This window comes from Musca vetustissima, unplaced genomic scaffold (genome assembly GCF_032173495.1).
Source record: "Musca vetustissima isolate MV318-11 ecotype Yass unplaced genomic scaffold, APGP_CSIRO_Mvet_v1 utg22312, whole genome shotgun sequence".
Classification (NCBI taxonomy): Eukaryota; Metazoa; Arthropoda; class Insecta; order Diptera; family Muscidae; genus Musca; species Musca vetustissima.
The window spans coordinates 117291-133971 of record NW_026872995.1 but is presented as its reverse complement, the minus strand read 5'-3'; the positions used below and the strand labels follow the sequence as shown (position 1 = coordinate 133971).

The 16681-nt window shown below is 34.3% G+C and overlaps 1 protein-coding gene across 1 annotated transcript in view; it reads right to left on the bottom strand.

The window, feature by feature from the left end:
* Positions 1–3952: 3952 nt before the first annotated feature.
* Positions 3953–16681, bottom strand: part of LOC133321867 (nitric oxide synthase) — an 84152-nt gene continuing 71423 nt past the window's right edge. Inside the window, exons 11-12 of the mRNA XM_061530944.1 lie at positions 9814–11131; positions 3953–4081 (exon numbers count right to left, since the gene is read on the bottom strand). Coding sequence (XP_061386928.1) covers positions 3953–4081; positions 9814–11131 — 1447 coding nt within the window. The remainder of the gene's footprint in view (positions 4082–9813; positions 11132–16681) is intronic.

Genomic DNA, 16681 nt, shown 5'->3' with positions numbered 1-16681 from the left:
ATAAAAATACATCCTGAAGTCTATGTATCTTGAAGTCTAAAGATCTGTTTATAGAAAAAAATCGCAAAATCGTAGGTGGATTCTTCGGTTGAAATATATCCTGAGATCTGTAATGTTTCGGCAGATAAAAAATACATCCATAGGTCTGAATTTTTTTAATAACTCCTGATGTGTGTATTTTATTCTATATAAACAAATGATTCTAAAACTAAATCCTGAGGCCTGCAAGTACATAACGTATATATGTATATGATGTTAATTGTATTCAAAGGAAGTTAAGTTAGTTAAGAACTAAGGTCTGTAAGTTTTTTGTAAAAAAAAATACATTTTGAGGTCTTTAATGTGAAAAATATATGCGAAAGCCGGTAAATATTTTCTATAGAGATAAAAGATGTTTTCTGTAGATATAAAAATATGACCTGTAGTTTTTACTTCAGAAATACAGTAAAGTACGGTTATAGCGAACTAGCAGGGACCAAGCAAATTAGTTCGTTGTAGAAGAAGTTCGTTATATCCAATGTGAGGCAAAACCTAGAATTAGCAGTAAACTATATATTCTGTTCCGAAATATGCAGTTTTTGTGTCCTTTTACCTTCTTCTCTTTTTTTATGAAGAACCTGATTTTTTTGTAAAGTTTGTCAGCGTTAGCATATAAATTAACTTTTGTGCGAATTGGCATCGTTAACTATTTTGAATTAAAATAAATGAGAACTGAAAGATGGAACCGGATAAATAGTTAAATATAACCATTATTTTACAGTTCCGCCTAATTTTAGGTATTTTAAAGGCCCTAAATAGAAAAGGCAGGATAGGAAATAATATCCAATAAAAATATTAGTGGATAGGACCCATTTTCGGACTTTATCCAGACTTGGTAAAGATAATAGGTTGTAAAAAGTTTGGTTGAAATCGGACATTTAATTCACCTGATATTTGATTTAAAAATTTTGATCATTTGAAAATTTTGACCCTTTGTGGGGAGGTACAGAAGGAGTAGACCAATGGGCTTAATCTTCTGATTGGTTCTAGGATTGCTATATAATAAGTTATGCAAAGTTTGGTTCATATCGAACATATGCCTGTTATTGGATTTAAAACTGTTGAAAATGTTGGGTCCCATAAGTCTTCATCTTGGAAAAGATAATCGGTTGTCGACTGATATTGGATTTATAAATATTGAAAAAGTTGCCCCTTTGTGGGGGAGTTTCCCAATGGAGAGGACCAATGGGTCTCATCTTGGTCTAGGCTTGGTAAAGACAATAGGTTATGCAAAGGTTGATTCAAATCGGAAATTCTATTCTCTATTATATATTGAAAAGTTTTACTATATGTGGGGGAGGTACCTAATGGGTCCCATCTTCAGTCTAAATCAATTGATTTAGACTTGGTAAAACTGACATTTCATTCGCCTATTATTGCATTTATAAATATTGTAATTATATTATAGGCTTAGTAAAGATAATAGTTTGTACAAAGTTTGGTCCAAATTGGATAGTCCGTTCGCATGATATTATAAAATTAATTTTTAGCAATGGAGTGGAGTGGAACGATGTTTTCCATCTTCGAACTTGAACTAAGTTTGGAAGAAATATTACGGTGTATAAAGTTTGGATGAAATCGATAACTCTCTTCAAGAGTTATCTTGCGCTCCAACCGGCCAGATAGACAGTTCAATGATTTTTTAATATATAAGATCTCGAAGCCCAGGTCGAAATTTTGTATAATAGAAAAAATGTATCAGAAATGAAATGTCTCAGTAACACGGGGGCCATTCAATAGTTATTCTATTGACACAAGAGCTTCTGAAGGTCAGCTGTTAACAGTCGATCACCTATTCATAGAAGAGAATTCTTAGTCTTCAATATAAATAATATATTCGAATAAATTCATATTCAAAAAGGCTCTGAACGTTTTCTATAGACCCTTTAAAGGCCTCTGAGTAGACATTTCTGTAGAGATTGTGAGAGGTTCATTATTGGACCTTCTTCTCTGAATATAACTTCCAATTCCTTTCTATGAATTGATAGTCAAGGGCCATAAGAAAGACCCTGGATTTCGTCAATTTTATACACAGAAGTCATCTGAACTTCTAAAGGTATTCTGTAGACAGAAGTCCGTGTGAAGAATTCTAAAGTTATTCTATAGACACAGGATCTTCTAAAGGTCAACTGTTGACAAACTTCATATATAATTCAAGGGTCTAAAGGTTTTCGAGTACACATGTTTAGGGGGTTCTGTAAAGATTGTAAGACGTTCACCTTTGGGCCTTCTTCTCTGAATAGACCCTTTAATGCCTTTCTATGAACTAATAGTCAAGGATCGTAATAGAAGTTCTTCAATCCATAGAATAGGTTTAGAGCTTATATTCTGGGAAGAAGAAGAATACTTTCTGAATAACGTCAACAGTAACCTGAACTTCTAAACGTCTTCTATAGACTTTCTTTTAGGGGTGTCAGTAGAAATGGCGAGAGGTTCATTTATGGTCCTTATTTTCTGAGCATACCTTCTAAATTCCCTCTATGGATATCAAGGGTCATAATAAAGTTTCATCAAGCCAAAAAAATATGTTTTGAGGTTATATTCAGAAAGAATATTATAAACAGAAGACGTTCTAAAGCAAACAGACAGAAAACCTACCAAAGGGTTTATAACACTGAGCGACAAGATTTTGGGGAGATGGAAATTCAAATTAGGGATGAAAGACCTTGGTGAGTATAAGAAAACCTCAAGTTCGGAGATATGGCGGGATCTTTTTTTTCCTGGCGACCCTATTACACAATGAGATATAGCATCTTTTTTGTACCTATAGAATGATGGAATTTCGTTCCTCTAATTCGAAACCGGTTAAATTTATTAAATTTTTACAAGATGCGATTACTTAACCTCGCAATATACTACAAAAATTTTGCTCACAATATATTTTGTGGTCTCCCCTCACACGATATATTGATATTTTGCCGTTATATTAGTCAATTCTCAAATTTTCCCGTTTCTTGACACGATATGTATGTTTTTCAATAAATTCAGTATACATTCCTTACGAATTGTTGATTTCCCGAGTTATTTTGTAAAAACATCTATACCGGTGCCAAATATGTAAGGAAAAATAAATTTCGAGGAAAAAATAACCGGGTTCCTAAATTTTTGAACCGGATATTCAGATAATAAACCCGGTTTAGGATGAAAAATCGCATCTTGTGATCGTTGGAGTCCGGTTCATTAAATTAAGGACAAAAAGGACACACAAGGAATCGAGTTAGAAAGAAAAAAATCCTCATCCGATTTTATTGCAGAAATGTAATCTCAATAATAGTATTAATATAGGGTCACCGAACTTTGATCTATGGTGATTTTTTTCCTTCTGAGGTTTTCATATACTCACCAAGGTCTTATAGTCCCAATAGGAATTTTCCACAATCAGAACATGACCTCTATTTTGTCGCACAGTGTAATAGAAGGAAGACTTCCATAGGTCTTTTGTAGATTATCTGTTTTATGGACCTTCTATATGTTTTATATAGACAGAAGAACTTCTCAATTAGATCTATGGATAAGCAATATTCGAGAGGTCTTCTAATGATCGAACTCCAACTAAAGCTTTATTACAGACAGGAAAGTTTCTAAACGTTTTGTAGATTCCATCCTTAGGTCATATGTAGACTGTGTATGCTCTTTAGATTCTTTTAGTGTCATATTAAACCCTATATCATCCTTGGAAGCTTTTTCGAAGTAGGTACCTTTATTCCAATCCTTTATATGTGTTATCGTTTTTTGTTTCTTATCTAAATTACCACAATCGCAATTCACCACTAATACCCACTGTCACATAGAGATAGCCTCTTCTTCTTGAAATCCATCATCTATTCTAAGATACTTACCAATTGACTGGATATAAAACTTAATATGTACGCATTTCAATCACTTTTGAGTTCACTTCTTCTTCTTCGTTTACTTACCGTATTGTCTGATAGACATGCTCAGCCATTGTGACATCTCCACATACATAGATATGGCCACGTTGCTCCACAATCAAATTGTACAATGAATCAAATTCCAGTTCAATCAAATCTTGGACATAAGTCTGAGGATGATGTGATGATGATGCCGATGATGATGGTCGGGACGAAATGGTTGAGTTATTGGTGTTATTAGAAAATTGCAGGAACCACAAGGATAAGAGGTAGTAACAGCAGCAGCAGCATCATCGTCGTTATTGTAGCATTCATTACGAATGTCCAGTAAATCAAAGAATAAAGATGTACAGGAGATGGAGATGAAACAGCAATTGATGCACACACAGGCCAGGCACACATATAAATATATAACCAATAACCAATGGCAGATGTGATGCGATAAGACGACGATGTTGATGTTGTAGTTGTCGGACAAAAATGACATGACGTTGACAAGTTGTTCACCGCCAGAGATACAAAGATAGCCACAACAAATTCCAATGCATAGAACCCCAACATCATCGATGGTTGGCCGACCATTCATACATCACAAAAAGAGACGTTGGTTTTAGTGTTTTAACCAGAATTGTTGATGGAAGTAGAACCAAAGATGAATTCCATCCATGTTGTTTTCAAGTAATTGTAGAGTAGCCATTGGGTAGTTGTTGTAGTTGTTATTGTGATGATATATCAACAGCATCCAGTAATGGAAAGCAAATGCAATCGGAAATAAATAAAATGAAAAAGGAGAAAAGAAAAAAACATACCGGAAAATGTATTTATTGACCATTTCTCTATTCATTCGAATCTGTATTGAATTGAGTTGTTTCTGGTTATTATTGATACAGGAATTCCTGTTGCTTTTGAACGAGGGTGGGGGAGATATCAGTTGAGGATATAAAACATTTTATATAAGAAGTAAGGGAAGGATTTACAAGTTTTTACTAAATCAAGGACATTTAAAATGCCAGAAAAAAGCGCCTATATAAAAACTACTGAGCGGAGCAGTCGGACGGGCATAATTTTTTGCGGATCTGTATTCCAAGATTCATATTTTGGTTTTTACACACATAAGTCCTGATTCATTTGACCCGCTAAATATTGACCGATCACTATTAAATATATTAAGGGTCAACAGCTCCCTTTGGATATAATACAAACTACTCCTGACTATGTCAATTTTTCACATATTTTCCATTTTTCGCACAAAAGTCAACACTCATAAAAAATCAACACTTATCCCATGGTCAGATCCCCGTGTAAAATGTTTAGTGTTCTAATCATAATTGTGACCTTTATATCGAACAGAAAAAAAGACAAAAATAACGTTTTTGGTTCAATTCATGTCCTAAATATGAGCCGATCATTACCGAAAACAATAGAAGAAGCAAAAGTTGACTGTACGATTTTTACCTCTGACCAAAAAGCTAATTTTTAGACTTTTCGATTTTGGCCTATGACTACAAAGTATGTATTGTCGTCAACAGAAAAAATAAAATTCTGGAATGTGTAATTTTTGGGCAATTTGGACTTTGTGATAATAAACCAAGTATTTATGAAGAAAATCGAAAGTCGATTTTGAATAGACGAATTTGCGACTTCCTCAAAGATCAAAAGTCGACTTCGAATTTTAGATATTTTAATACAAAAAGTCGATTAGTCGAAAGTCGATTTACTTATCCCTAGTCGATATATAACGATCGATATACTAAAAGGTGGGTCTAGGACCAATAATTTCCGGGCTATATTGAAAATGATCCATGACCTTTGTATAAGGCTAACTACACATGGACTTATATATAGAAACTTCTGTAAAAAAAGAAATTCGGTTGTAAAATATGTCTAAGACCATGGAAACACTTATAAAAGGCTGAACCATTTTATAGGGATATGCACCAAAAATCGAACGATATTTGCAATTTTCCTGGGAAACCACCATGTGAGAACTCAATGAGAGCTCAAAATGCTGTAACCGAATTGGCTGTAAATTGGTTGGTTCCTATTGTATAGCAAATCTCCTCAACGAATCGACCGATATTTGCAATTTTCCTAGGAAAATTTACCACCCAATGAGAACTCAAAGTGCTTTAACCGAATTGGCTGTAAATTGCTTGGTTCCTATTGTACAGCAAATCTCCTCAACGAAAATATCCGGTATCGGTCTAATTTTTATTTTAAATTATCATTGGATAGAAAATCTCCATTCCAAAAATTATGGATATCGGCCCACTTTTTAAGACAACCACCAGATAACAGCGGTATTTTGGGATGTTTGGGCTAATTGTTTACCGAATTAATTGTGATTTGGAACTTTGAGTTCCCATTAGGTTACAAATATCCGTATCAGAAATTATCGATAGCGGTATTTTCTATTCGTTCTCTGCAGTCTAAAGACGCTTTGACAGTTTTCAGTGTACAAGGTATCTTTTGATAGTTTTTAATAGACAGTAGAACTTATGTCTATAGACCGAAGCCTTATGTGGACCTTATATATGCATGATGCCTTATGGGGTCCTGCCAGGACAGAAGGACTTCCAATGGTTTTCTATGGACAGAGAGAATTCTACAGAAAGAATGCCTTCTGCAGGTCTTACATAGATGGAAATTCTTTGAGAGACTGTCGAAGATGTCTGGGTTTTCAATAGACCTATGTTATTCTGAATGAATAAACTGGATAGCATTTAAACATATTCTACAGCCCTGAAACTTTCTGATGATTTCCATTAGAAGGAATAATTTATGGGGATTGTCCATAGATGGAAGACCTTCTAAGGTTATTCTGTAGACAAAAGTATGATGCGTAGATTTTTAAAAGAATATGTTTTCGGGATCAATTTGAAGCGTAGATTTTTAAAAGAATATTTTTTCAGGATCAATTTGAAGCGTAGATTTTTAAAAGAATATTCTATGTTTCTGGCCAAAAATCTATTTTTCTAAATGTAGTCTCTAAATTGGACAACAAACCCCAAAAACAAACTTCTAGATGTTTCTAAATCTACGAAAAATTCTAAAATAATCTATCTCTATCAATATTTGTAACAAATCCAATCCTAATGAACTAATAGTCTTACACTAGAAAAATACACGCCTATTGATAAAATAAAAAAAACTGATAACAAATTAAAAAAAAAAACACGTATATGCGTCTAATAGTCCTTGAAAAAAAAATGTGCCAACCTTAAGGAAATATTCTTTAAAAACAAGTTTATTGTGTAATACTCCTTGCCAATATTTGAAAAAAGTCCCGACCTTTGAGAATATATTATTTTAGACTATAGTTCTAATAGTCCTAGAACACATGATAGGTAAAATAGTTCTGGATAAACCCATGCCTATCGATACAATAGTCATTAAGAAAGCAGTAAGTAAAGCTCAATAGCTGTATAGACCAGACATATCATCTTTGGAGGACCATTGAAATGGAATCGGATGAAATAAAATTTGTGATCTGCATAGATAATATATATGGAAGCTTTATCTAAATCCTAACCGATATCATCAAATTTAATAAATTTCATAGGTGCACCATTTGCATAAAATTGGACGAAAATATATATGGGAGCTATATTTAAATCTGAAACGATTTGAACTAAAACTTACACCGATCAAACTGTACTTAATTCAGTACGCCTTGCAAAAGTGTGTCTCAATCGGACAATTATTGGCATTTTGGTGCACCACTTAGATTATAAATGCGACCTGTATTTTGTTCATAAAAATACGAGGACAGACGGACATGCATAAATCAGCTCAGAAAGTGATTCTATATATATACATATTCTCAAAAGGAACCATGTGTCTATCTCGCTTCTTTTTGCCTGTTACAAAAATATGCACAAAGACAAAAAGTTCTTGAATGAATTTGATTCTTCTTGAGAAAATATTATTTTAGAAACCAGACCCATTAGTTCATGGACAAATTTGATAATTATTTTCAATATATCCCCTTCACATTATTTGTTATTGCCATAATTACTTACAAATAAATTCTGCCTATATTTAAACGACCCTCGTATCGTAATTGTATTGGAATCGCCTCCTCTTATGTGTTGTTTGTCGCAATTGAACGTATCTTATCGATAACAATAGACAAAAAGGAACTACAAAGGAAGAATGCTAGTTGTTTTCATTCGATTCACTTACATTTGTATCCTTTTCCGTATTGTCCACCGACCCCCTGCTCAAGCCCAGCAAATTTCTCTTAACAAACTCTTTGTGCAACACCATAAATATCTCTTCCGTATTTCGTAGTGAGGGAGGAGTGGGTGTGAGAGAAATACAGGACATATTGTGGGAACAAAATATTTATTCTACGACTTTTGTGAAATCTTCTTCCTCTTCTTCGTTTATCTCTTCCCCCTCCTTTGTAATGCTAGCAATATTGCTAGTAGAATTTATATGACGGAAGGATAAAATAATAGCTAAAGTAATGATTTCTCAAAAAGCTTTTCTCCACTCATTCCCTAACCACTCCCCTCATTCCCATTCCCGTACTCTCCTCCACACATAAACACAAGGATTTGGAAATGATATTGAAAATAGTTTTTACAAAAGACAAACGAGAAACATTAAAACGATACGATACAACACAGTATCCGACTGACACAATACATTGAACGAACACAAAGAGCGGGATATTGCGGAATGGATATTGTCATCATCGAGTTGGAAGAAAACAACATAATAAATTTCTATGAAAATTGATGTTTAAATAGAGGATTTATTGAGACAACTTTGTCCACACAGACAGGATAGAACATGACTATTATAATATTGAGAAACTTTTATAATGTCAAAATGAATTAATGACACTTTTAATAATCGTTAGCACAATATTGGAATGCAGTTTGAAAAGTTTAAAGAGATTTGAAAGGATTTGCAGGGGAAATGTGACAAGTAGAACAAGAGGATATGATGTTTTAAGCTAGTCAAGTATGATATATGGAGAAGCAAATCATTTTTAGGGATAATAACATATTTTAAGGATAATAAATATCCTAAAAATTTTTTGCAGGCAGAGGATTTTCTAAGGAAGGGAAATTGCATAAAGGACATTTGCAGATAGCCTTCAATACCCCAAATTTCCTTTTAAGGTCATCTATGTACAGAAAATCATCTGAAGTAAAGAAAAAAGTATGGGTGGGTATTTTTAAAAATATACTTTGGGTGCTTCAAAAAATGTTTTTAAAAATCCAAGCCAAAAAATATTTTTAAGAAAATCCACGCCTATAGGTTCTTGAAAAAAAATATTTAAGGTCCTTGAAAAAATATTCTTTAAATAAATTCGTGTCTATTGAAGGTCCTTAAAAAATATCAACACGTATTGAAGGTCCTTGAAAAAATATTCTTTAAAAAGGTCCGCACCTATTGAAGAAAATATACACACGTATTGAAGGTCCTTGAAAAATATTCTTTAAAAAATCCATGCCTATTGAAAGTCCTTGAAAAAATATTCTTTAAAAAATCCACGCCTAATGAAGCTCCTTGAAAAATATTCATTAAAAAAAATCACTCCTATTGAAAGTCGTTGAAAAACCTGACCCATTCTTTTAAAAATCCACGCCTATTGAAGATCCTTTAAAAACCTTACCCAATTCTTTAAAAAAATCCACTCCTAATGAAGTCCCTTGAAAATCCTGACCCGATTCTTTAAAAAATCCACGCCTAATGAAGGTCCTTGAAAATATTAAAGGTCCTATTAAAGGTCCTGGAAAATATATTCTATAATAAATTCAAGATTATTGAAGGTCCTTGAAATTCACATTTGTTGAAATCCTCACATTTTTCCCTAAGCCCCTATTGACTCTCCCCACCTCATTCACAGAAAATCTAAATTATCCCCAAAAAAAACCCCACTCACCTTTTTCATATCCGGCTCTCGTGATAGTGCCAAAAATACCCGATCCAATATTTTCTCCTCTACCAGGCGCTTCTTTTCTTCCGCATATAAATCCACACTATGGCTGCGGCATCCAAAGAACAACCACACCTTGGGCAGCTCACATTCACCATTCATCTCTCGCATCATTTCAAATTCTTGCCAAAATGAACGGAACGGTGCTATACCAGTACCCGGACCAATTAATATGATTGGCCTCGTCGTATCCGAAGGTAAATGAAAGCCTGGAGCACTACGTACAAACAAATAAACATCATCCTTGGCATTTAGGCTGGCCAAATAATTGGAACAGACCCCAAACCGTTCATCACCCTCACCATCCTGACTGTGATACTTAACAATGGCCACTGTCAAATGAATCTCATTGTTGACTTTTCTCGGTGACGATGAAATGGAATAGAAACGTGACTGCAGTGGCATCAGATTGGCCAGCACCAATGATGCGGGAGGCTTACACGAGGGGAACTCTTCAAGGACATCCAACAGATGGGGTAAACGCCAATGGCGCCAATCTTCATAGGCTGAGGAATCATTGACGAGTAACTGTAATCTTTCCGTGTCATGATTATCTTCACAGAATCCCGAGAGGAGGGTTAACATTTGTCTTGAGGGTGGGGTAGTGATATCAAAGAATTTCGTCAAAAGGGTACGCATACTCTCAGCGGGTATTTTATCATGAGACTCCCAACATTTGAAAATTCCATTGGAGGTCTGTTTCTCTTTCAGCAACTGCAGCTGCAACAATTCATCGGGGTCCTCAAAACCGGTTAGACGTTTCAGTAAACCCTCAACAATTTCAGGTCGATTTGATGGGAATATGCCAACATGATCTCCCGGCTCATAATCAATACCAGGTGCCGAGATTTCCAGCAAAATTGTGGTCTTCTCTCCATTACCACTATTTGTCAAATTGTGAGGATGTGCTTTGATCTGACAACAGGTCACCTTTTTGTTGTGATATTTCGAGAGCAATTGTTCCATGGTTCCCTTAGTTTTGGCCGGTACCAAACGTACTGTGTTCACGGTCAACGAATCATTTTGCAAAGCCATAGAGGCTTCCGACAAACTTTCATCCGGATCCAGACAAAATGTTTCACACGCCACCTTAAACACTTCAGGAGCCCATTTACGAAACGATTGTTCCTGGCCACACATTTCATCGCCATAGGTGACTTTGAGTAACCTCTCTCCGCCCAATTCTCCCAAAACATTGTCAATATATTGGCCGAATGCACAGAAATTTGGATATGCCGAAGAGCCTAAAGCGAACACGGCAAATCTGAAACAATAAAAATAGATCAGATTATTAATCACTAATAACTGGCAAAGGTTTCAGGAGAGGATATTAAGGAAAGGATTGATTTTTTGTTAGTTTATATTACCAATTGTTTGTATTAATTACAATTTTTTCCCACACAAAATTAATAGCTAGTCTAAAAATCCCTTCTAAGGAGCCAAACACAAAAATAAAAAACTACAGATACCTACCTTAATTTCCTAGAAGCAAGAAAGAAATAAAATTAAAATAAAGCAAACCAAAAAAGAAATAAATAAAAGAAATATACAGACAAAGCCTTCTCCTATTTCCTAAAAAATACTGAAGACGGACAAAGCATTGAAAAACTGAAAAATATATCTTAAAGAATTCAAAAAAAAAAAATTATTGTCACCGAAAAATATACATCGCACCTATTTTTTTATTCCGAGGTGGATATTTAAAATACATAAAACCATTCGGAGTCATGCCAAGTCAATATTCATTATTTTTGGTAAGGAGATGTTCTATCCCATAATAATTCAAAATGTAAAATTACAGGCTACATTATTAGATAACGGACCCCAAATACCGAAACGAATACAGTTATATGGTGGCTACCCCAAATAAATCGAAGAATATTTATAATTTACCATATTCGGTTGAAAAAACTTGCCCAAAAAAAACGAATATTCAGTTGTCCCATTATATCGAGGTATGTGGGGGCTTATAATGGACTTATATATCCAAATTTCAATACCGAACATCATAGTAGAAGGAGCAATACATGAGCAAATTTTTAAAGGTCAATCTTTCGAACTCTATCGTGATTTCAGCAGACTAACGGTTAACTCGACACCAGAAAATCAGTTAAAAAAAAACACATAATTTTAAGTTTCCTGGTTTAAAAAGCCACTCCTTATAGATTTTCCAATACAATAGTTCAGATCTTTTCTAGTCCCTTACAAACATTCCGTAAATGTGCACTATTTGCACCTTTTGTAGTCCCTTCAAGAATGTCTCAAAAATGTGCACGACTTTTATATTCCCTCGTATTCTAGCCCCTGAAAAAATATGTTGAATGAATCCACGCCTCTACCCGCCCCTGAAAAAATATGTTGAATGAATCCACGCCTCTACCCGCCCCTGAAAAAATATTTTTAATAAATCCACGCCTCTTATAGCCACTGAAAAAATATTTTTAATAAATCCACGCCACTTATAGCCGCTATGCCCGCTACTTCGTTAGTAAATGTGGTATATATTTAAAAATGTATTAACATATTATTTTATTTTTACAGAAAACTGCATATGTCAGAAAAACTAAGCTATCCACACATTAATATCGACCATAAATTAAATTTGAGTACCATTTAGTACCAAAGTTCATGATTCGAGCTCTACCGGTTCACCCAAATTCAAATTGTACCAAATTTAGCACACATTATTTTCAAGAGTACCCATCTCAACCATCCAACAAAACTTCCTGCATACCATCATACTACAACCTCACAATGATTCCAAGTTCAAATTTCAGGATTCCAAGTTCACAATTCACCCACAATTTAAATTGTATTAAATTTAGTACACAATAGTACGAATTTCCAATATTTCCTACATAACCCAAACCCACAGTTAACCTAAACCCAAGTTTCAGAATTCCAATTCTATCGGTTCGCCCACAATTCAAAATGGACCAAATTTAGTATAAATTTCAAAAACCTACCTCTTACCCTAAACCATCAACCCCACAGTGATCCTAAATCCAAGTTTCCAGATTCCAACGCTATCGGTTCACCCACATTTCAAATTGTACTAAATTTAGTACACTGTAGTACCAATTTCAATTCAAATTGTGATTTAAATCTTTCAGCATTACAATTCTATCGGTTCACCAACAATTCAAATTGTACCAAATTTAGTACACAGTAGCACAAATTTCCAAATCTTCCTACTTAACCCAAATCTACACCCCACAGTGATCCTAAATTCAAGTTTCAGGATTCCAATTCTATCGGTTCACCCACAATTCAAAATGTACCAAATTTAGTACATAGTAGTACGAATTTCCAAAACCTACTTCTTACCCTAAACCATCTCCCCCACAGTGGTCCTAAATCCAAGTTTCAGAATTCCAACTCTATCGGTTCACCCTCAATTCAAATTGGACAAAATTTTGTACACAGTAGTACCAATTCCAAAACTTCCTACATACCATAATCTTACACTTCCACAGTGATCCTTAATCAAAATTTCAGGATTCCAACTCTATTGTTTTACCCACAAATCAAATTGTACTAAATTTAGTACATAGTGTTACCAATTTCCAAAACTTCCTACTTAAACCAAATCTTCACCCCCACAGTGATCCTAAATATAAGATGCAGGATTCCAACTCTATCGGTCCACCCACAATTCAAATTGTACTAAATTTAGTACATGGTAGTACCAATTTCCAAAACTTCCTACATGCCCCAACCCAACACCCCCACATTGATCCTAAATCCAAGTTTCCGGATTCCAACTCTATCGCTTCACCCACAATTTAAATTGTACCAAATTCAGTACACAGTAGTACGAATTTCCAAAACCTCCTTCTTACCCTAAACCTTCACCCCCCACAGTGATCCTAAATCCAAGTTTCAGGATTCGAACTCTATCGGTTCACCAACAATTCAAATTGTACAAAATCTTGTACACATTAGTACCAATTCCAAAACTTCCTACATACACTAAACCTACACCCTCACAGTGATTTTAATCTAAGTTTCAGGATTAAAATTTTATCGGTTCACCAACAATTCAAATTATACCAAATTTAGTACACAGTAGTACGAATTTCCAAAACTTCCTACATACCCAGTCCTGCTACTTAACCCAAATATTCACCCCCACAGTGATTCTAAATATAAGTTGCAGGATTCCAACTCTATCGGTCCACCCACAATTCAAATTGTACAAAATTTTCTACACAATAGTACGAACTTTCAAAACTTCCTACATACCCCAATCCTACACCCAACAGTGATCCCGAATCCAAGTTTCAGGATTCCAGGATTTAACTGTCCACCCACAATTCAAATTGTACCAAATTTAGTAGACAGCAGTACCAATTTCCGAAACTTCCTACATACCCCAATCCTACACTCCCACAGTGATCCTAAATCCAAGTTTCAGGATTCCAACTCTATCGGTACACATTTCAAATTGTACAAAATTTAGTACAATTTTTAAAACTTCCTACATATCTCGATCTTACACCTCAACAGTGGTCATGACTGCAAATTTCATGATTCTAGCTCTATTGGTTCACCTAAAATTCAAATTGCATCAAATTTAGTACCATTTAATACCCATAAGTAATATTTGCTTAAACTGAATCAATTTCATTATTCCCGCTCAATCGGTTCACCCAAATCCAAATTGTATCAATTATAGTACATTTTCCAATCCTGCACTCTGACGGTAATGTTAATTTCAAATTTCTGGATTGCAACTCGATTTGAATCTCCAAATTAAATTTGTACCAAATATGGTTTCGTGTGAGTACACGCCTCTTCAAACCCCTCCAAAAATTCTTTGAATAAATCCAGGCTTCTTCAAAACCCCCAAACAATTCTTTGAATAAATCGCTGCCTCTACAAACCCCTCAAAAATTTCTTTGAATAAATCCATGCCTCCTCTTCAAGCCCTTCAAAAATGTTTTGAATAAATCCACGCATCCTCTTCAATCCCCTCAAAAAATATTTTGAATAAATCCACGTCTCTTCTAGCCACTGAAAAGATGTTTTGAATAAATCCACCCCTCTTCTATACCGTTAAAATATTATTTTTTATAAACCCACGCCTCTTCTATCCCGTTAAAATATTATTTTTAATAAGTCCACGCCTGTTCTAGCCACAGAATAAATATTTTTAATAAATTTGTGTCAATTTCAGACCCTGAAAAGTCTTTTTTTTTTTGACAATTTATGTTATGTATGACAAAATTAACATTATTTGCAAGTTCAAATCGCCCATGTCTTGTATAGTGTTCTAATCTATCTTTATTTATTTTTTTTTTTTTTCATTTCAGGTTGTTGTGAATTGTATATCCACGGATTTCATTCCGTACGATGACAATCGAAAAGGATCTACAAATATGTTGCAAATATTACAAGCCGGTCCGGCCTTTAACGATATATATATATATATATATATTGTGGAATTATCCTGTACTCTCAAGGACAGAAATTATCTTTTTCGACAAGCAGAGGATTGGTGTACAATACAGACCATATAAGTCGGTTTAGTTGTCAAGTAGCGTATTTATTAAAATTAATATTTTATGTATTTTTAAAAAATGTATGTATACATTTTTAAAAATAATATTTAATAAAAAAACGAATTTACTAAAAATATTGTTTGTTTTTATTTACGGATACAAAATATGGTAAGTATACACCTGCCCCTAAGCGTGCTCCATATATTTTTTGTGATGACGTCACAATTTTTCTATCACCTGGTTTTGTGCATTTTTTGGGCAAATTTCACAAAAATACCAGGCACCCAGAACAAAATAGAAAGTAGCCCGCCAAAAAAAAAATGATGAAAAAATTGCATCTGGCAATGCCGTACTTAGAAATTACCAAAATTGTAGCATAATTTTAGGCGCCCGATTTTTTTTTCGCGGGTAGAGATTTGCCAGAGCAAAAATTTTTGATTTTTTTTTTGGCGGGCAGCTTGCTATTATTTCTGGGCGCCTGGTATTTTTGTGAAATTTGCCCAAAAGTGAACAAAATTTTTGGATTTTTTTTTGTAATTCTTTAGAAAAGCCAGGATAGATAGACATGGGACTTTACTGTTTCACAATTAAATGCTGAATAGCGGTAATATTACTAAAAAACTAAAATTGAACCCACCCACTAACAGATTTTTTGGACAGCCATAAATAAATAAAAAAACGTTTTTGGTATTTGTTTTAAAATCTGTTTATTTGGTTTATTTCAATAAACAATCAATTAAGTCCCTATAGGGAAAAATTAACTACTAACTTAAAAGTATTTAATATAATAGTAGTAGTAGTGTGTAGGAAAGAAGGATACATGACATCAGGCCTTAACGTTTGGTGTGGGTATTTTCCTTCGCATATTGCTCAAACATACCAGGCATCCAGAAATGGTAGTTAGGTAAATAGACTAATTGCGGGCTCTCAGATTCGAAACATGTACCAGGACTGAATTTCAGAGCAAATGTGGGGTTCATATCAGGAAATAGATCTCTAATACTTCATCGTAATTGCTTTGGTAGGCCTTGAAGAAAGAGGATTTCTATAAAAATCCACTACGACTGCTCTAGTAATCTTTAAAGAGAAATGTTTTACAAAAAATGTAAAAACGTGTCCGTTTGGTGTTGCCGACAGACATATACACTCAGCCTATATTTTGCGGAGGTGGTCTACTGAATTATACACCTATAGACCCAATCTTCGGCTTTAAAGTAGGTTTGGTAAACCATTACGATGTGCAAACAATGGATTAAATCGGTTAATCAATTCGCTTCAAATTAAATATACAGGATCAGCCATTGAGGAGG